The sequence below is a fragment of the Protomyctophum bolini genome, assembly GCF_963924005.1.
Source record: "Protomyctophum bolini genome assembly, chromosome: 9".
Taxonomy (NCBI): domain Eukaryota; kingdom Metazoa; phylum Chordata; class Actinopteri; order Myctophiformes; family Myctophidae; genus Protomyctophum; species Protomyctophum bolini.
Window position 1 is genome coordinate 21,293,186 of NC_137870.1, and position 21,944 is coordinate 21,315,129.

At 41.5% G+C, this 21,944-nt stretch overlaps 2 protein-coding genes across 3 annotated transcripts in view; both read right to left on the minus strand.

The window, feature by feature from the left end:
• Positions 1-9,578, minus strand: part of pxylp1 (2-phosphoxylose phosphatase 1) — a 23,870-nt gene extending 14,292 nt beyond the window's left edge. The window contains exons 1-2 of the mRNA XM_080773152.1: positions 9,479-9,578; positions 8,068-8,211 (exon numbers count right to left, since the gene is read on the minus strand). Coding sequence (XP_080629278.1) covers positions 8,068-8,146 — 79 coding nt within the window. The 5' untranslated portion in view covers positions 8,147-8,211; positions 9,479-9,578. The remainder of the gene's footprint in view (positions 1-8,067; positions 8,212-9,478) is intronic.
• A 3,235-nt stretch (positions 9,579-12,813) lies between these two features.
• The window catches only part of LOC308321615 (SPRY domain-containing SOCS box protein 4-like), a 58,721-nt gene continuing 49,590 nt past the window's right edge, over positions 12,814-21,944 (minus strand). For both annotated transcript variants that reach the window (XM_080772590.1, XM_080772589.1), the window contains one exon: positions 12,814-15,890. In XM_080772590.1, the coding sequence (XP_080628716.1) occupies positions 15,763-15,890 (128 nt within the window). In that variant the 3' untranslated portion in view covers positions 12,814-15,762. The remainder of the gene's footprint in view (positions 15,891-21,944) is intronic.

The following is a 21,944-nucleotide window of genomic DNA, read 5'->3' on the forward strand; positions in this document are numbered from 1 at the left end:
TAATTATGTACACACCCACACAGAAACTAAATATAGACAATGCCTCTTCAATCTCTTCAGGAAACCACAGATCGTAAACCTGACTCCTCTTCGGCTGCCAGTACCAACACACAATCACTGAGAGTACAGTATGTGACTGACAGGCACAGCTCAACTGCAGTAGCATTGAGGAAAGATGATGATGCCTCAGAAATGCACACCAATACATTTATTGCAGGCACAATATCAGAGTATAATCGGGTGTAAACATGCAGATGTAGAGTGATTTGGCTCAGAATTTAACAGGTGGGTTCCAACCAACATGGCACTACAGTGCTGTGTACTGCCTGTACCATGGGAGGAAAAGGCATCTGGAAAAGTGTATGCTAACAGGCCGTGGGTGTAAGGGAGAGATGGGTACAAAACCAATTGCAGCTCACCATCTGTCAGCTACACAACATTAGTAGCACAAGTCATTATTTCCACACTATTACTGAATTCCTGTTGGCAAGAATGCTATGCTTTAAGTGGTTCCTCTCACACGCGCACACACGCACAGTCGCGCGCACACACACACAGTCACACACACACACACACACACACACACACACACACACACACACACACACACACACACACACACACACACACACGTATATAGGCACCCATACTTCTCCCTGTGCTACTTATAAAACATGTTGATATTTCCCTATGAACAATTGTGTGCCTTGACAAACACAGCTAATAGACAAAAAGAGAAGAGGCAGAGTCACATCCTTCTCAACTCACATTTAATTACTACTGTTGGCAGCATATAACAAGGCAAACAGCAGCTAGCTGTTACTGGGAGTGAGAGAGTAAACCCAGAGCCATTGACCATACAGAAAGCTTTTATAAGACATGGAAGGATTACATTATGCCAGAAAAACATCCATCAGAAAATGGCCACATTTAAAAAGAAATCTTTTTTTTTTCTCCACTTTTCTTGGGTTGGTCAAAGCCCAAAGGCTCTTTCATTCTATAGGTCAGAGCTATCTACACACAACAATGAGGGTACTGAACTAAGACATAACATTTGTATGGTGGAATTATAGGGTGTAGGCCTAGGTGAGTAATTACAGACAGGCTAAATTAAGTCATATCATAACATTAGGTTTTGCACTGCCACATCAACAAGTTGATTTGAGGGACTCCTGCAAAGCATTGACTGGTCTTGGGCAACAAGCCATGTGACAAAAACAAGACATAGATATAAATTGTGTCTTTCAAGGTATTCACTAGTCATGACAGGACTCTTCTCTAGACTAGTTGGTTGGTTGCATTGGTGCGCCTAACTTTTACATATAGTGACTACAGCTAGTTTCTACAAGAAAGTAATCCCTGCAAATGAATGGAAGGTACTGGAGCGCACCGATCGGTCAGTGTGGCGGTATCTGCAGCATTTTAAAGAGATTTGTAAACCTTGCACATATACAGGACAAAAACTTAGCTTCTCTTACCATGCCATATGAAAAACAAAATAGCTAATGGTAATAAATCCATAGGACAAAGACAAGCCATACATAAAATAAAGCAATGATTCACAAAAGGCTGAGCTTTAGCGTCAGCTCACATCAGCTCTCGTAGACCAGGAAGAGTGCAGTGTCAACAATGCATGTGAGTGTTGCAGTCACATCATCTAGAACAGATGTGAACAAAAAACTAAAACCAATTGCACGATTGAATAGGAGTTCTAGCGTTAGACCCCTCCAGGAGCAGCTGGAGGACCAGCTCCAGGACCCGCGCCCTATATCTTTTTTTTTCTAAAACATAATTATCAACTTACTTTTGTAAAAAAAGGGTTAGGAAGAAATTCCCCTTTTAAGGGATAGTTTGTGATATGGACACAAAAAACATAGTTCTGTGTAATAGAGGGGTAAAACGTTTTACGAAAGTTGCACTAATATTTTAGAAATAAGTCAACAATGCAAATGACGTTAGTTTTGTGGATTAATTTACTTTTAATGAACTGAACTATCCCTTTAACACTAGGGATATAGGCATTAGGCACGACAAGTGCCTCAGCCAATGAGGATCAAGGACTGGTCTGTTTTAGAACCTGTGTTTGCATTCCGGGTATTTTGCTAGTCATTAGCTATACAAACTGACAAGGAATACATAAAACGAGTGTTTGTTTTCAGAGTATTTTAGCTAGTGATGAGCTAACAAGTCAAGACGTCAAGTGGATTTATGGGTTTTAACTCTGCCAGAGTTAAAACATCGTCTATTGCTGGACTTATTTCGACCGCTTTTACTAACTTTTCAAGATCGAGATCACGAAATACGAAGGAGTCTCTCTGCTTCCATTGGAGAAAAAAAATATGTAATTGCGACCCTCTGTTCCATAGTTATAGGCAGTTGAATTAACTTGTTTTTGCTAAAAAGCAACAGAAAGCAGAGATTGTTTTTTTTTATAAATCCTATAATATTATTCTAAACAGACTTGAAAATGTACACCCAGCAATGTGATTTCCGGGTGTAATCTCCTTTGGAGGTCCCCGGATCATTCACAAATATAGCAGAAGAGCAGCCTCTATCGTAAACCACTGAAAACACCAAATGACTAGTGACTCGTCAATGGCGCTCTGAGCCTTGGATTGAAATGACAAGTATAGTCTCCAATGGCAGGTGGGCGGTAGTGGCCAGTGCCAGTGAAATGCACAAAATAAGAAAAAAAAGAAAAGCTGTGTAATGGTATTTTGAACCGGAAGTGTTAACCGCCCATGTTCTACTAGGGGTCACGGCTGTGTTTTAGTGACCAATGCATTGATATCGTTTGCGGGAGCTTGAATTAATGTTTTATTAAGCTCAGAACATCGTACTTTATCCCATTATGAGCACTAAAGACTGCGGGCGCGCGAACGGAGGATTTGGGATATGGCTGTTTCTACAATGGAAGCAAGCAGTGGTTAGCGAAGGAAGCTAAAATAAGGTAAAAAATCACACCTGTGTGAACTGAGTGGTGCAACTCCCCCCCCCCCCCTCCCCTCTCTCTCTCATTAGCAGGCAACAGTGCAGCACTCTCTCTCTCTCTGTTTCTGGCACAACAGTCATACTGGTGCTCATTAACGTCACATGGACACATAGGTGAACAACACATAGGTGAACACTGACATTGCTGTTCCTTGGAGTGGTTGCACCACTCAAAAATATTATTTTTAATGCTAGATTAATGGTCTTTTATCAAATCTCGCCTTCTTGTCTACAGCTAACTGTGCATAATCAAATCTATCTTGTTTATGCTTTGCCTGGTTCCTGGTTAAATGGGTTGACAAGCCTCCTAGCTCTGTTCAGCTCTAAAGTGTTAACAAACTACATGCAGAACATAATCCAGTGTCTTTTTCTTGGTGTTGTAGACGTAGTACAACATTACAGCTATTCCAAACATAGTTGGAATGCATCGGTTTTAAATATAGTTGTTACTAGAACATTATTCACACGCAGGCACAGCGCAATCAGCAAAACAGTCTGGCAGGGTGTCGATGAGCAACTTTAAACGTGAGTCATGACCCGACACAACAAGTGAGTCCTAAATCAGCCTCTTCACTGACTATTCCCTGCTGTGTATCTGTGGCTGACAGACTCATAACTCACCTGCTCAGAACAAGGGCACAGGGGCAGAGAGTGTCGACCTCTCTCTCTCTCTCTCTTTGCCACACATTTGTTCCAGCCTAGTTCTCTCAACACTCTTTTCAACACTGTATCATCTGTATGTTCCAAATATTTTCTCTGCCCATTTCCCTTTATCCTTCCCTCTCTCATCCCACCACGATAGCCCCTCCTTGTTGTGAAATTCACCCAACAACCATACGTATTACAGCATTCTCCTCACACCTCAGTCACTTTCCCCTGCCCCATCGTTATTCATCTCAAAATAGTTTCTTGATTACATATTCCTGGCATTACAATCTCATCTCACTCAACACACTCTTTCCCATTTATCCTTTCCTTCCCTGACTCTCATTACCATTTGTGCTCTGCCAGCAGCAGCTTTGCTGTGCGAGCCCCCACATGTCAGTCAGTATGTGGTGATCATCATGATGCCACTACAGTCAAGTCCACAACTGCCGCAGTTTCACTTTTAGGCTCTGCAGGAAGCGAGAGAGCAACATTCACTGCATCATACATCACACTCTGCCTGTCTGTCTGTCTGTCTGTCTGTCTGTCTGTCTGTCTGTCTGTCTGTCTGTCTGTCTGTCTGTCTGTCTGCCTGCCTGCCTGCCTGTCTGCCTGCCTGCCTGTCTGTCTGTCTGTCTGTCTGTCTTGCATGGTAGTGGTCAAACAGTGTCAACAAAATCTTATTTATTTATATTTTTCAAACTGAGATGACAGGAAGACATTTAGATAGCCACTTTATTTATTTATAGGTTGTGCGTGGTGTTGGTAACTTTTAACTTGTCCATATGAATTGCACGTCATCATACATACTGGGGTCTCTTTTTAAATGTTTGTCCATGTTTGGTTTTAGTTTTTAGCTTGTGTTTTTAAATAGGCTCTATGTTTTATGTTGCACTGCCAATAACTGAGGGGAAACGATATTTCATGTTCTTTTGTATGCAAGTACATAGGAAAATGACAAATAAAATGATTCTGATTCTGATAATTGAAGAGAAGGGGGTAAAGATGATGGGAGTTTTGGAGAATAGGAAGAGGGCACGGCAGAAGATTTAAGAGGTGGAAAAAGCAAGAGCTTATCTATTAAACATGAACTGTCCCACATGCAACTGCCTGTGGGTTTACTGGATAATGGCTCAAGATCTCTGTATTTGTGTATGTGAGAGGAAGACAGAGAATGCGCTAAAAATAAATATGACAGCAGTACTGCTAAAATAATGAGCATGCCAGTTGATAGTGTAGTGCAGTGGTTTTCAAACTTTTTGTGACCCGAGGCACACCAATGGTCAAGTCAGTTTCTCAAGGCACATCTATATTCAGAACAAAAATAGTTGCATCGCACCACGCTGTGAGTTTGTCAATCCGTTTATGTGGAAAAGAAATACAAATAAAATGTTCTCCTATAATGACATGCCCAAAATAGGAATCTGGTTAAAATGTTTATTTTCAGAGTATAGAATATGCTTCTGCATTGGGAAACGAGCACAAAGTACTGATATAGTAAATAAATACAAATATTCATAACATATTTGTATATCTGTATATTGGAATAATAATGTGTAGTTGACACATAAATCCCAAGGCACACCTGGACTTGTCTCATGGCAGACCATGGTACACACTGGTGTACTGAGATTATCAGAATAAAATAATCACACCCGTGTGAAGTGAGTGATGCAACTCCGTGTGGGGGTCCCCGGAAGTTCCAGACCCACAGAAACGCGCCCAGGGTGCCGGGCCAATCGGGCGAAACGGTTGGGAAATGACAGTTACCGTGTGGGGGACCCGGGGGACTGTACTGTACTGTACTGTCACACCCGAGATCATCATATATACAGTTAATATGTGTTTGTGTGTGTTAGGCTGCGTGTGAATACCAACGCTATTTTCGTGCTTGGACGGAGCCAGACTCAGACGGACCCAGGCAGGCAGCCAGGGACGGACACAGCCAGCCAGGGACACACATGCTGTCTATAGGAGTGGTTGCACCACTCAACAACGCAACAGGGTTGACAACACAACAGGGAAGACAAATATCCTTCGTGACAATAAAGATTATTATTATTATTAGGGTAGAGGTTCCTTTTAATCAGTTTGCAGTCCTTTAGATTGGGAAACCGTAAAGAGATCTACAGGAATGCAACAACGTACATACACAGAGAAAAAGAGGAACTAATTCTCTCTTTTTATCAACCCACACCCATTTCAATCAGCGGGAGAGTGGATTTAATTAATTGTAACCTCTTTCATTGCCTCTCAATGTTGCCGAATAGGAAGATTAGAAGGCTAGAGGCTGATAGTGAGGAATAGCTAATGTTATAGGCCCCAGTGGTAAGACTCAGTAAACACATTTATTTTTGAGTAGTGCAACCACTCCAAGGAACAACAATGTCCGTGTCCGCCTATGTGTTCACCTGTTGTGTTAATGAGCACGAGTATGACTATTAGTACCAGTAGGGGCGCTGTTGTGCCAGAGAGAGAGATAGTGCTGTACTGTTGCCTGCTAATGAGAGAGAGAGAGAAAGAGAGAGAGAGAGAGAGGAGGGGGGAGAGAGAGAGGGCAGTTGCACTTCTGTTGCACCACTCAGTTCACACGGGTGTGATTTTTTATTTTTTATCTTGCAGGTACATTGCCTTGCTACATTCACCATTTTGCTTTGTCTTTAAAGGCCTTTTCAATTTATGTATCAAAATTGTTCCTAATTTGTCACAAATTAAACGAAATTGTCAAATCTAACATTTTCAACTACAAAAACTATAATTCCCAGGACGTCTGGAGACGTATTGGGCACAAATTGTTAACTGTGCCGTGAAACATATTTTACATGTTCTGGATTTGATTCCACATGCCATGGCTTGGATTAAGATAAGGTTCTCAGAACTGCTCAGGAGGCAGTACTAAGCATCTAAGCCTAAATTCTGGGAACCTACACAACTTAAACTTTCAAAATGTTAAAATAATAGCACATCTACAAGGTTTTTTTTATTACTTTCATCCCCCTTCATCATCCTACATCTCATTAACAACTGAATTTATGTGATTGGTTAGCCGATTTAATGTTTGTGTTGCCACAAATTTACATCATATTTGAGGCACATAATTATGACCTAATTTCTCCTTTCATTGTCAATGGCAAATATGAGACGTGAGGGGACAAAAGCTGTTTATGGGGGGGGGGGCTATAATAGTGCCCCTCAAAAAACAAAACTGAACTTAACAGGTTCTGGAAGGTTCTGGGTTACCCTTCATACTTAAAAAGAGCCACACTACACTATAGTCTCTTTCAAACCATAGCCCTGTACTGCTTGGCATTTAAACAACACACAAAAAGATGTGGGCAGAGAGTGTGTGTGTGTGTGTGTGTGTGTGTGTGTGTGTGTGTGTGTGTGTGTGTGTGTGTGCAATCCTATACACGTGTCCTGGGAAGCTTGATGCTTGCCAGAAACACATCCACAGCAGTGACTTGTCAGGAAATCAGAGCAAAATAAATAGCTTCATCTTTCAACCAAATACAAATTTCATCAAATTTCCACTACAGCCGTGGCCTGCTTCCTCATCTGATGTCTTTCTCTCCCCTAATAATGCCTTAGAGGCTTGAGATCTGCATGCAGTGCCAGGGAGGCTGGCTCCACATATTGAGCGGTCCAGTTTCCTTGCATTCAAAGTGGCTAGCAGGGACACACTGTCTAGACAATTCCTGCAGGAGATGCTGGGTAATGACTTAATGGAAAAGGCCACATCCAGTTCTATACAAAGGAGGCCACCATTGTGTACAACTATACTGACTTCATACTCATAGCAGGCTGTCTTGTGTCCCACAACCTCCCTGATTGTGGAGCATCCTGGTGCACAGTGGTAGTGGGGGATATTTACAGAAGGAGAACATCTATGGGGAATTGGGCTTTGTTTGGGTGTGAATGGAGAGGAAAAGGGTGAGAGGATAGGATATGCATGCGTGATCAACTGATCATATACTGTAAACAGCCACATGTATGCAGGAAGACTGACAATGACAAACATCTGTTGCATTATTATAATAATAAAAATCACACCTGTGTGAAGTGTGGGGCATTCTAATCATCATATAGCATCATGACGTAAAATAGAGACTATGCCTATGTGCTCAGACACTATGACGTAAAATTATCCATTCATTGTCAATGGGAATTTAATGTTTGTGTAGGACAAAAATAGACACTATGCCGATTTGCTCAGACACTATGACGTAAAATTCTCCATTTATTGTCAATGGCAATTTAATGTTTGTGTAGGACGGAAATCTACACTAATATCTGAATATAGGGCTTGCGCCCCTCAAAAAGGGCACCCACTACGTCATAAAAAAGGTCCATAGATTTGTAAAATGTGTATAATTGGTGGTAACTCGTAACCTGAAGAGGACTGCATGATAAAAGCCCACACGGCCAACTTACAGAACTGCAGACTGAGGCTGACGATGGCCAGCACCGCCCCCACCACCACCAGGAGGATGAAGCGGTTCCGAGCCAGCATCCTGTCACGTGATAGGTCCACGTCCCTGTCCGTCAGCCATCCACACCATGCCTCATTCCCGCAGTCTGGAGAAAATACCAACTTAGGTTAAATAATGAGGTGACAAACAGGAACAACATATAATTGAAATTCATATTTGCAGCTTTATTATGTAAACTCACTATTGTTCCATTGTTAAAAAGCAATAATACAACCCTGACACTGATGACCACAGGCTGATAACGCAGCTTACCTGCTAGTAAGAAAATATCACCTTAATATAATAAAACAGGTGTCACATAAATAGTGTTGTAATGGCATTGCAGCTTAAGGAATATTATTAGCGATCGCAAGTAGTCAATGATTAGCTTCCCGAATGTAACATCTGACATCTCTCAGTTCATTTGCCATGAGTAGATGCCATACTTGGTGGTGGTAACTGAAGCAATTCTATTATTGTGGTCCTGGAGTAATAATCACATTGCAGAGGATGCAGAACCGTCATTCACAGATGACTCTCTCTCTCTCTCTCTCTCTCTGTGTGTCTCTCTCGTAGGCTACAGTACAATTAGTGCCAGTCTCCAGAGTCCAGACCCTTTTTCTTCCATCCACTGAGTCCATTCCACTGATTGGCACTATTCCATTCATGCGTGGCTCATGCAAAGACAGGCAACTGGAAACTCAGCAGACATGGAGGAGAGAAATGAGACGTCCTGCAGGCTGCAGCAGCCTATTACTGTAGACCTACACAATAAACCCTACCATTACACAGACACGACACACTGTCTATAAATACACCCAGCGCTGATAAATGGGTGCTTGAGTGTTCAGGCAGAAAAGCGCACAGTAGCTCAGCCTCACATGAGTCACATCCAATGAAACCTTTACAGAAAACACGCACAACCCATTCATTCACCCTACATTAAAGATAAAATAAAGGCTACCCACACTGGTTAGTGGTTACCATTTAACCAGTTATAGCCAGTTAGCTAATCTTGTCAACATTAACTAAATAAGTTAACGTTTCGCGCGCAACGTTATTGTGAAGTGAAAATACAAAAGGAATGCCGCAAAGGGACAATTGTGTTATTGTAAGTTTTTCTAACTTTATTACGAGCCTTTCCCGTAACCGTTACTTCTTTATGCAGGCTTAATTATACATGTACATTACAAAAAGTTGCAATGCTGCATGATGAATGCTAGCAGGCTAGTTAGCAATAGTAACAAAAAGATACAGCAGTTGCCATTGCAGAATACTTGCAAATAACCAGTGTAAACGCATGCACGACACTGACGAGAGACGATAGAATCATTGTCACAACACCACCATCATTGATCATCTCATCTCTATACCTGAAGGAATCCCAGTCAGTCACAGAAACCACCAGCCAGAGTGCTTCTTCCTCTCTTCTCCGCTTACTGCCGACTGCTGACAGAGCGCTGGCTGGCTGCTGTGACTGTACACAACGTCACTGCAGGCTCCACAGTGTAGCATCTCTGCATGGTCAAGCCCACTGCGTCATCTACTGGACAAAGCATGGCAATGCATGCACACTATAGTTGTCTCCTGCTCCTCCAGGCTTTTTGATTGATTGATTGATTGACTTTATTAACAGTTTGCGGGAAAAAAATCACAGGAAAGTAGCCTACAGTTCAATCTGCTGCTATATAATTTAAAAACCCAATAAAGCCTATGGCATTTAATGTTTATTATGGGCTCTTTTACTTATATGTGGGGGGTGGGGGACATCTATTCACGAAAAATGTGGTATCCCTACTAGATACCACATTTCAACCATTTAACAGTTCACTTTGAATGAAGAAGACACCAGAAAGCTTTACTGCGATTAAAACGAATCCTGCTGCATATCGTCATTCGAATCCATTCCTAATGCGCATCAAAGAACGTCATTCTCCTCCAGTGTCCAGTGCCCAGATGTGGGACCCTAGTACACATGGTCAGGGATGGGACTGCTGGCGACGGGCACAGCACAGGTCAAGTCATCCAAAAGGAGGAGAGGTATTGTTGTACTAACACCAGGCCACCAGAAGATGTCAGCAGTGATACCGGTTCTGAATTTGAGCTACAGTTACTATAACCCCCTAAAGGTAAGGTACGTGGTACATAAAGCGCCATACATATGCAATGAGCCAGGAAATGTCCAAACAAACACAACAGAGTAAATAGTGGAGAAGCTTTCCTTTTCATCTCATCAAGCTCCTTTTAAAGGACTTTACCACTTTTCAACCTATCTGCTATCTTCATTTTGGTCCTCTAAATGTTCATGATAAATTAGCATTTTTTTTTAAATATAGGCCTTTACATAATAATAATAATAATCTACTCTGTCTGTGTCTCATATAGGGCTGTGTGGGCAGTTCAGAAAATCGATGGGGAATCCAAGCTATAGAAACGGCAGGCTTTCCATTCCTGAAAAGTTACAATGTGATAATGGAAGTCATCGTTCTCACGATAATACAAATCTAAATCTAAAAATTAATTAATAATTAATAATAAATTAATAATGAGTAGAAAAAAGTGCTATTTTATCATGAACATTAGTGAGGAACAATTATATGAAGATATAGGTTGAAATGGTGATGTCGTCTTATAAGGATATTCACTTTGAAGGTCACTAATACTGTCCTGAGTGTGTTTACATGCAGGCCTATAGCATCAAAACAACAATGGCGCTATTTAAGGAGACATGCCAGGGGCACAAATAACCATTGTGTGTAACTATAGAGACTGTCAGAGAGACTGTGTGTGTGTGTGTGTGTGTGTGTGTGTGTGTGTGTGTGTGTGTGTGTGTGGTTGATATGGAAGCAACCAGCTGGTGGCACACAAGCACATGTACTGTCTTCATCCATTAAAAAAAAGGGAAAAACGAAAAAAGATTTGTATTGTCGTGTGTGTGTGTGTGTGTTAGTCTGCGTAACAGTGACACTTGATGGTGAAAACCATCCAAACGCTATTTTTGTACTCGGACAGACGGACACAGCCAGCCAGCCAGGGACCCAGAGACACACATAGCTGTCTATAGGAGTGGTTGCGCCACTCAAAAACCTAGATGCCTCATTGGCCGCTGCAGTTCATTGGAGCGAAAGTATTGTTTGGTATGGAATGCTCAACGTGTTTTTTTTGTTTTGTTTTTTCAATGACGAATGGATACATGTCTTCATATACGGTAAGAAAACAGCTTTACATTTACTTACATGACCCCAAAGCTCTTGTAAATGTTGGGTCACAGCTGCTGAGATATATGGTAGGCTACCAGGCCTAATACTTAGACCACTTGGTTTAAAGCGCAAACATTTTAATATTTAATATCATATTGTCTATGTCCCTCAGAGTTATTTCTAATGTTATTTCTAGCCTCAATCACCACTCTGATATAATCAGTCCTTGTCATTTCTTTCTGGACTTTGAAAGCAGTTTTAGCTGCAGTACCACAATCTGGTGGTGGGGGTGCTGATATTACTTACGCCTGACACCCCTACTGGGGTATAGGCCGTCGACAAGGGTCCTCCAGAGTTCTCGGTCACTGGCATTCGTCTCTATCAGCGACCAGGTGCATCCCAGCCTCTTGGTGTCTGCCTGGAGATCCCGCCGCCAGCTGTTTTTGGGCCGGCCTCTGTTTCTCTTTCCCTGAGGGTTCCAAGTCAGAGCCTGTCTGGTGGTGTTTGATACTGGCTTGGCTTGCGCAGTGTATGCCCAATCCATCTTCTTTGTCCAATTTCTTCTGTTGCAGAGAGTTGTTCAGTTTTCATCCAGAGATCGTTGTTGGGTGCTGATATGCAGATTATTTAATATTTGAGTCATTATAATACTGATGCTAGATAAAACCAGGCTTGTTTCCATTCCATGCCAGCTTGGAAAATCAACAATGGTGGACATTATAAACAAAGTGGAAATGCAAATTTGGAACTGAAGACTTAACTGAAGGAGGAATTATACAAAGTAGGGTGACATTGATGAGGACAAAATCATTTGAGCTGTTCCTGAGAGCAATTTCCATTAAAGCACCTATATGATATGAAAGCCTGATTGTTCAAAATTGGTTATTTGTGGGGATCTAAAACACATATGGGAGCCCCAAAAACACAAAATAAATTGAAAAAGTTGAACTTTATGTTCACGATGAAAGACATTTTAAGGACACTCTTGCCGTAACTCAGTCTCTGCCTATAGCTGTGTATGACATTTGAAAAGGTTGAGAATGAGATAGCAGGAGAGGAAGCCAATTTGGTACTCCTGGCAATATTAGCAAGCACCTCCACGGGAAAAGCTTCTAGTACTCACCTACTGCAGAGTGATAGAACTTGGTGCTCTTCTGGCTAACATGAGCACTCTCTGTTGTCCGTCTGTCTCCTGGAGCAGCTTACAACAATGGGAAAAAGATGCACTGTAGAAAGCATAACAATTTAAATAAAAAATAACTTTTTGGTAGAGAGAAATGTAGGGGAGCTAATTCTAAACCTTTCAGCAACCTAAGTAGTGATGAAATAAAACCCCTCTCTGATCTTCAATCTGATCTGCTCTACTCTATGACAAATCATAACAGACAAAGCACAGAAGGAGAAAAAGACAATATACCTTTATTACCTTACTAAATGGTCAATGAAAGGCCTACCAACATTAGATTGACCCAACCATTGAGCAACCATTGCACAAGGCGGTCCAGGGTTTGGTTTGAAATGTTTTTTATTCACATTTAAAAATGTGCTCATTGCAGCACATTCCTCCACCTATTCCAGCAAGACACCATGTCCCACTAAACTCACTTCCTGTCCTGTGGACAAATCTCAAATCTGTAGAAAAAGAAAAAGTTAAAATAAAAATCACAAAACCATAAAAACCAGAATGTTTGTGAAAGAAGCAAGAGAAAACAGAAAACGCAGAAGATTCAAGGTGCTGTAAGTTAAAATCTCTGGTTAAAAGAAAAGTAACTTTTTTGAAAGTTCTAGCTCTATGTTCCTAAAATGTTTTTCCGTAACAGGGGTCTTCCCGTCTCTCTAGCTCTTTAGTAAACACAAAACATTTTCACATAAATTACAAATTTCATCCAATCAGGAGAGAGAACCCCCCCCCCCAAAGATCATGCAGCTTGTTCGCCAATTTTGTCTACTCATGTATTTGTTTCATCACATCCAATTGGACTTTAGCCTGTATCCTGTACAAGTTCTTTCTCCTGATTGGATCAAATTGGTATTCCAATATTGGTATATTTTCTTCTTTTCTTCCCCATTTAATATAAACAAGTGTTATTGGACAATCACTTTGAAGCAGGGGTCTTCAATGTAACCTACTAGCTGATAGAGGGATGAAGCAGGGACCCCCACTAGATATTGTATAAAATAGTGTTGTACTTGTTTGACAGCACTATAATCAGTGTGGTGTAATTGAATGTTTTTCTATTAATATGTTGGATTCATGTGTGTAGCCCGATTGTTAGACTGAAGCGTAAGCTTGTCAGGCCACTCAGAGAGTAGGTGGGGTCTTCTATGGTCTGGAGCCAGGCTAATGTGTATTTTCAGATATTTAACCACTTAAAACACTCAATAATTCCCCCCCCCCCCCCCCCCCCTCTACACCAAACCTCTTTGCCGAAAACAGCTGATCTGCGAGCTCACAACGTCTCGCAGCGCAATTGGGAGCTTGTAGATACGGTATGCTGTTTTAGTATTTTATCTAAAGTTCTCTTCAGAATACAGATGGTAAGGTTCAAGTGGTTGATGTAAAAAATAAATATCAAATCACACAAACATTCGGAAGCCCTGTGTAGTAACTCCGACCCCTTGTTGAAGCCCCTAATGATTGCTATGGGAAATAGAGCTACAGTACTTAAAAAAAAAAAAAAAAAAACTTACAGCACTTTTAATTCATTCTTTAACTAAACCCATCTCCTGCTCTAACAGAGGTGTCATGTGCTATTTTTGTTGTAGGATCTCAGAGCAGGCACAATAGCAAGTCAAAGCGGCATTGCTTTCAAGTCAATCTCAATCAGCATTAGAGGAGCTGAGACAACAACATGTCGTACCCACATGCAGGCATGAATCAGAGAATGAGTGAGAGGGGACTGGAGGGAAGGAGGTGGATTTTGGGCTTGGCTACCATAGTTATAATAGTCATAGATACCTCATTGGCCGCTTATGTTCATTGGAACGATGCATCGACGTGCCTGCCATATGAAGATGGGCAAGCCGTGCCTCCTAATGCATGTACACCCCATGTATGTCTATAGAGGGTATGCACGTGATCATCATACTGCTGGAATGCCTGATGGCAAAAAAAACCGACTGTCTGGCATTGACAGCCCATACATCCAAACAGAAAAGTCCCAGCTGATTGCATTAAATGACGTTAAACGTTAAACTCACTTTGACACTCACTTTATGCATGCACGTACCCTCTATTGAAGCAGGTAACTCCACAATTAAAATCATACGTCGCTGAATTCTCAGATGATTTTCAAGCGGTTTGGTTTGTTACAAATGCTAGCCATGTACTTATGTTATGATATAGGATTCCTGGTTATATTTAAAATGTGGGTTTTTATATCAAAACACATTATCTTATGTAGCTAGTAACAGTTAGGGTTATAAAAGAAACATTGTAGTCTCAGGTAATGTACGACGCAGGCTGCAGGCAAATATCTTGGCAAGTTGCCCCAGGAAATATGGTGGCCACATTGACATACGACAGTGGCCAAAGCAGTGTCTATGTATATCATGTCTATGGTTAAAACCACTTAAACCCTACTTAGTTGACGGGGATTCTATATTATACTGATCTCTGTAGGATTTAATTTTTTCTTCTTTTTGGTTCCTGCATGTCAGCAGCTTTCTTGTGATCTTACAGCACATGCTGAGGGGTGTTATGCGTGTATACAATCCCAGGCACACTCTCCCAACACCCACCCTTTTTGTACTGTGTGCGTCTGTGTTGAACTGTTGATGAGTCGATGCGTGCACATTATGCACATGTATATGTTCAAAGTGTATGTTCTCTCCGTCTCCTATGGCTCCAAGCGACTGTTGGGTCTCTGCAGTGCCTGCTGTGTGGTTGGTTGGGTATAAATAGGAATATATAGATACCAACATGTTCAACAGACTCGACAACAGAGCCTGTTGAGGGTGGATGGAATGTATGTACACACTGAACAAAAGCACTCCCTCTCTCCGCAGTTCCAACAGCTCACTCACTCAGGGAAACTGACTTGGAGTCGATGCACATGTTGGGAGACAGGATTGCAATATTTAATCTCCTTCTCTCTCTCTCTCAACTGTATTCTATACATCTATCCGTCCGTATGTAAGTCTGTACATAAGTCCATACATCCATTTTGTTCTGTCCATCGAGGAAAAAGACAGCAGTGAGCAAACAAAAGTAAAGTAAATTAAAGAAATAAAACAATAAAGATAACACTAGGAGATAGAGGTCCTAAAAAGTAGAATTCCCTCTGGTGTTAACAGAAGGGCTTTGACAGCAGAACGCTTCCTCATTTACAACCACCATCTCCATCGTTAAAATCAGCATCCTCAGCAGACACCCCGTGGGTTTGACAAGTTTGTTGTTGGAGCTTGGCCGTGGCCTTGGCATCTCCATGCATGCGTGCGTGTTGTTGATGTGGTGGTCACTGGTACTGGAGGTAGTTTTTGAGGGTCTGCGGCAAGGGGAGTGTGTCGATGTGGTGGATGCGTTCCCTCCCCAGCGCCAGGCGTGCCACTCGTCTGCAGAGGTCCATGAGGGGCAGGGGCTCAGCTGTGAAGCACACCAACAGAGACACAATGTTAGGATTGGTAAAGACATGAAACCTATAGCGTCCCTGTTCTAGCCATGCATGTCAAACTAGGTGAACGCTCTGCAAAAGTACCGTATGCAAACATTCGGTTAAAATAAGCAAACATTTCCACATACTGCCTACCATGAGTAGGTGACTTGCAAATGCGGAAGTGAAATTACTGCTGCCAAAGTGAAAACTGACTTACATGGCCAGTTAAGACTGATTTGAGGTTAGGAGACTTACAAGGCCAGTTAAGACTGATTTGAGGTTAGGGGATTTACATGGCCGGTTAAGACTGAGGTTAGGGTTAGGGCTAGAGTTAGGATTAGTAATAGTCGGACAACGCCACATCGGACAATGGTTGACAACAACATCAATATGTGGAAATGTCCATATATACTGGCTGAGGTGTTGATAAGGGCTGATGACGGAGATTAAATCCTCTGATAACATAAATAGGTGTTGATGTAAGCCAGTGTCTGCCCCCCCTGGAAGCACCATCTGCTTCAAAATCTCCCACACAACATTATACACACCAGCTGTGAAGGAGGTACACACATTGCAGCAAAATGAACCCCCACAATTTACCACACACACACACACACACACACACACACACACACAGAGTGAGGCTGTCAGAGAGGGATTCTTCTAAAAGGGCTGGTGCCATTATGGCTACATAACCAATGGATAGACGGTATACAAAATACATTTGTCTGAAGAAAGAATACACATGAATATAAATAAGAAACTGTAATGCCGTATATTATAAGTCTGATCTTTTCATAAGTAGATGTCCATGCACTGATAGTAAATGATATAAACATCCAACCAGACCAAAACAGTTGAAACGACTGAGACCGCCACCCTTGGAGCCCACACTCTCTCTAGTGGTTCCCAATTTTGGGGCAATTGTTTTAAAGGCACTTTTTCTGACACTGGGAACCCATCCGGAAAATAATGAGAAACAGTGGCCTGTTTTCCTTCGAATTTGCCTCTGGGGGCGGTGCCAAACATTGCGTAGCCCGTTTGCTCCACCTTAGGCCCTTGCTCTTTCAGTGGGGTGCCTACTAATTCCCACTAACAACAGTGTATACACGTTCTGAATCTGTTCTTGAGAGATGACCTTTTACGATAGGGAAATTGATGATTAAATCTACCAACAGTCATTACACAACATAACCACACAATAAAATAGCGCTTGAAGCAAAGTGACTTACCGTCACCTTCTGCTTCCCTCCCTTTTCCCAGAAAGCCTTTTATTTTTACTAGCTTTATTTATAGTACAGTGAAGAGATGATAGGACATGTATGCAGCAAAAGGTCCATGGTTCCTACACATTTTCCATTTTAAAATTCCATACTTTTCCAGAATAATTTGTCCAAATTGCCTTAGCCGTGCAATGGTGTCAAGTGGCGAAAATAGCCAATATACAAGCTCACAACACATCACAATGCAACATATTGTGAGCTTGTAGATAAGTTATTAAAAATTTCCAAAATAGGGATGTTGAAATAAGTTAACACCGAAATCTAGGCAATGTTAGATTATGCAATGTTTGTCATGTAAACTGAAACAGTATGCAGTGATGTTCATGTACAATTCACCAGTGAACTAGAAAAGACTAGTATAAACTTTTTACTAAAGTATAAAGTAAGATAAAAAACATACTTGTCCGCAATGTTTAACAAATAATTATAAAAAAGTAAACTAACTGAAACGGTCCTACCCAACGAAAGTTGTACAATCTTGTTTCTTTCAACTTAGATTTATTTCTAAAATTAAGTAATTTTTATCATTTGCAGACCTTGAAAAAGTCATTCATGTTTTTATTTCATCTCGCTTAGACTATTGCAATTCACTATACTCAGGGCTCAGTCTTCAACCTGTGCAAAACTCCACAGCTAGAATACCAACAAGGTCTCGGAGGCAGGACCACATTACACCAATCCTGGCTGCTCTCCACTGGCTACCATGTGACTTTTAGAGTTGATTTCAAAATTGTATTGATGACATTTAAAGCCCTGCAAGGCCTGGCTCCCAGCTATATCTCAGATATGTTGAAACCATACAGGCCAGCACGCACCCTTAGATCCTCAGGTCTGGCCCTCTTCGAAGTTCCCTCCACTCACCTGGTCACTATGGGCAACCAGGCTTTTGCTGCCCGGGCACCCAGACTCTGGAATGACCTACTGTACCTCTCGCTTTAAGGCTAGCTAACTCAGTGGCAACGTTCAAATCTCATTTGAAAACATATTTGTACACTAAAGCCTTTCCTTAGATGTATCATGTTGCTCTTTTTCTTTTTCATGTCCATCTATGTATATGCCTTGGTTCTATTATTGTCTTACACGGTCTATTTTTATAATATAAAAAAATATCAGATCAATGTGAGATTGCAGATCAGCATTTGTTGTACAAAGAAATGCTCACCCCTTATCCCTAAACGTATTTGCCATATTTTAAAACAGTTCAACTAGCCAATCTAGATCGACACGTTGTGAGTTTGTAGATCAGTTGTTTGAACAATTTTAAAAATGGCAAATGAGGAAAAGGGGTGTAGAAAGATATAGATGCATGTCTCTCACACACACACACACACACACACACACACTTTAACCACTAAAGCAACCAATCCTCAAAAGCATTTTCCTGACCCTGTGAGCTCACCCTCTCCGTCTCCCTCATGAACAGAAGGCCTTGAGCGAGAAGCTGGTGTTTACAACTTCACATAGGGCCTGCAAGGCGCAGAGAAGCCCAGAGATGGATGCATCTAGCGATAGCCTAACAGCTCCCATCAATCAGACTCCCCTCGCCTACACAGCCCCCTGTAGCCGACAATAAGAGTGGTTACCATGACAACCAGCTCCTCACACCTCTTTGTGTGATGTCACGCATGATTTGTCTGTGTGTGTGTGTGTGTGTGTGTGTGTGTGTGTGTGTGTGTGTGTGTGTGTGTGTGTGCGTGTTAAGTGAATGACAGCTGTTCCCATGTGGATCTCAGACTTCATGCGAGTCATCCATGATGTATTTATGACACATGACTCCATAATATACAAAGAGTTTAGCCTGATTACCATTATAAAATATAAAGGTACAGTAGGTCAACTGCATGACCTAATGTAAACAAAAAGCTTGGCACTGATCGGTCGAGCGATGATTTTGAGATGCGTGAAGATATTTGTACTGTGTGGCTCTTATACAGCCACACAGTACAAAGATCACTCTCCACTTATTCTGGCCTGTCAGGAGTCTTGCAGTCTATACGTCTGTCTGTGTGTCCAGAGATCATCACATACTGTATCTGTGTGTCCAGAGATCATCACATACTGTGTCTGTGTGTCCAGAGATCATCACATACTGTATCTGTGTGTCCAGAGATCATCACATACTGTGTCTGTGTGTCCAGAGATCATCACATACTGTGTCTGTGTGTCCAGAGATCATCACATACTGTGTCTGTGTGTCCAGAGATAATCACATACTGTGTCTGTGTGTCCAGAGATAATCACATACTGTGTCTGTGTGTCCAGAGATCATCACATACTGTGTCTGTGTGTCCAGAGATCATCACATACTGTATCTCTGTGTCCAGAGATCATCACATACAGTATCTGTGTGTCCAGAGATCATCACATACTGGTATATTTTATACTTCAAATTTGGAGTCAGACTGACATCACAGGCTGGCCAGATGAAGGGCGAGTGCGCGAGAGTCACATAATAATCAGTATGTTAGTTCTCAATTGGTGGTAAAGTACCAAGTTGTTGCACCTAGGGAAACCATAAAAGGTGACACTTCCTGTGTTTGTAGCATTCAACGCTGATGAAGACTTGAGGGTCGAAACGTGTTCGTTGTTGCTGCTCTGCAGCTACCATGCCAACTCTTATAAGAATAAATAAAAAGACAAAAAGTTCCGTGAGTGCTGGCGTTTTCTCTTTTAGAGATTACCTCTTTTAACCCGATTATAATACAACACTTTAGGATATTTCCTTTGGAAAAAAACATCTTATATTCAGGCCAATAGGGTAATCCTTTCTACTGACATGAGAACCTCGGTCTACTCTATAGCACAACAACCGCCGTGGCATACAATTATACAGGTCTAGTAATAATAATAATAGAAAATTCCAGGCCTGTATTGTGCTGACACTAGCTGGATCTCCACGGTTGGGGTTGATGTGGGCGATAAGTGGTCCTGTCAAACAGTGGTGAAAGTCTGAGCAGAAAGAGCATCAGCTGTCACTCAACTGACCCAATTAGGACAATACTACAAAATGGTGTGTGGCTTTTAGAGAGTAGCCTCGGTCCCAGCCTTACTTATCTCAGAAGAGAAAAGCCTGGTCACAACGTAAGGCAGAGAGTGCATAGCCGGAAGTGTCAGGGCGGAACATCCGTCAGATGTATTTCCCCCGGATAAGAATTTTTTTCGACCAATCACAACACTTGTTTCATACATGGAGAATAAAAAATGATTTCGCCAACGTCATTTTCTTGAGCGGTAGCCAAAATTCTGCTTCTTCCAAATTCCAGCAACGTACTCTACATGCCCAGTGTGTGTGTGTGTGTGTGTGTGTGTGTCTGTTTTGTGAGAGAGGAAAAACACGCGATTGCGTGACTAAGCGGGGTAATTTAATTTAAACACTACGCAGTCACTTGCAGTGTGTGATATTGTGAAATGAGTGTAATTAATTAGTCATTACAACTGTTAACACTCTCCATATGTACAACAGGCACTGGAATAATTAATCAAACATTGTCAAGAAAGCACTCCCTGCTATGGTTTAATCAACTTTATGCTTCTTTAGTAAAAGGCGAAAGGCTTATTAGTCATGAAGAGAGACCTGAAGTAAATTCAACTTTATACTTCTTGTGTCTTGTCAGTTAATACATATTTCCAGCCATGACTTGTAACAGAACCGGTATGTATGTGCATGTGAGTGTGCATGTGCGTGCGTGTGTGTGTGCGTTTGCGTGTGTCAAAATTTGACACACGCAAACGCACACATATATTATTTAATATCAAAATCCAAAGGTGTCCTTCAGTGCACTAGGATTATGAAAAGGCAAACGGGTCATAAATTCAGCACAGCCTTGCATGTTCCCCAGAATCCACACACAGAAAAAACTTGATTTACTTTTTCAACTTCGATATACTGAACAAGACAGATTTATAATGAACTCTCGTTAACGAGCTGGAGGTGCTTCAGAGTAGGAAGCAAGCCAACAGTCCTTTTCTATGCCTGGGCCCAGTGATGGAGCTGTCCTTCCATCACTCGGCCTGTTCTCCAGCACTCTGCCTGCTGATGGTCAGAGTGATGGTCAGAGGACAGCTTGGGACAGGTTTATTGCACACTTAAAGGCCAGACAGAGTGTAGTGACTGTAGTCTACCACCACTAGGATCTGGTTAAGGATGAATGAGTGTTTGATGAGCTGAATACAAAGACAAAAAAGAGAAAGAAATCCCTCAACCCTCCCACCCATACTGCTCAGTGATACCGCATACTATAGAATAAGATGATAGAAAGCTCATGGAAAACATCTGAAAAACCTTCATTAAGCATTGGCTAAATGAAATGACTAGTACACTTCATCTTGAGAGAATAAAGTATTTCTCAGGAAATACCTTATTCTCTCAAGATGAAGTGTACCAATCATTTCATTTAGCCAATGCTTAAATGCAGGAGCTTCCTCCTTTTTCCAGTGCGTAAAAAAATGTTTTTTTTGCTGTAATCAAACCATATGAGAAGAGTTGTTTCTGTGCTCTCGTCAACAGGCATGGAGTCTGACAAACCCAGAATAATTAGTACAGGATCGGGGTCAATATGAATACAGGTACTCAAAATATCAGAGAGCGTCTCAAATATCTTAATCCAATATCTTTGTATCCGAGGGCAAAGGGCGAAGCTGTGAAGAAGATTTGCATCTATTGCATTACATTTGTCTGGGAATATGATATGTAATTTTAATTTGGAATAATGGAGTCTATGTATGATTCGAAACTGGATAAGGCAATGTCTGGAGTTGATA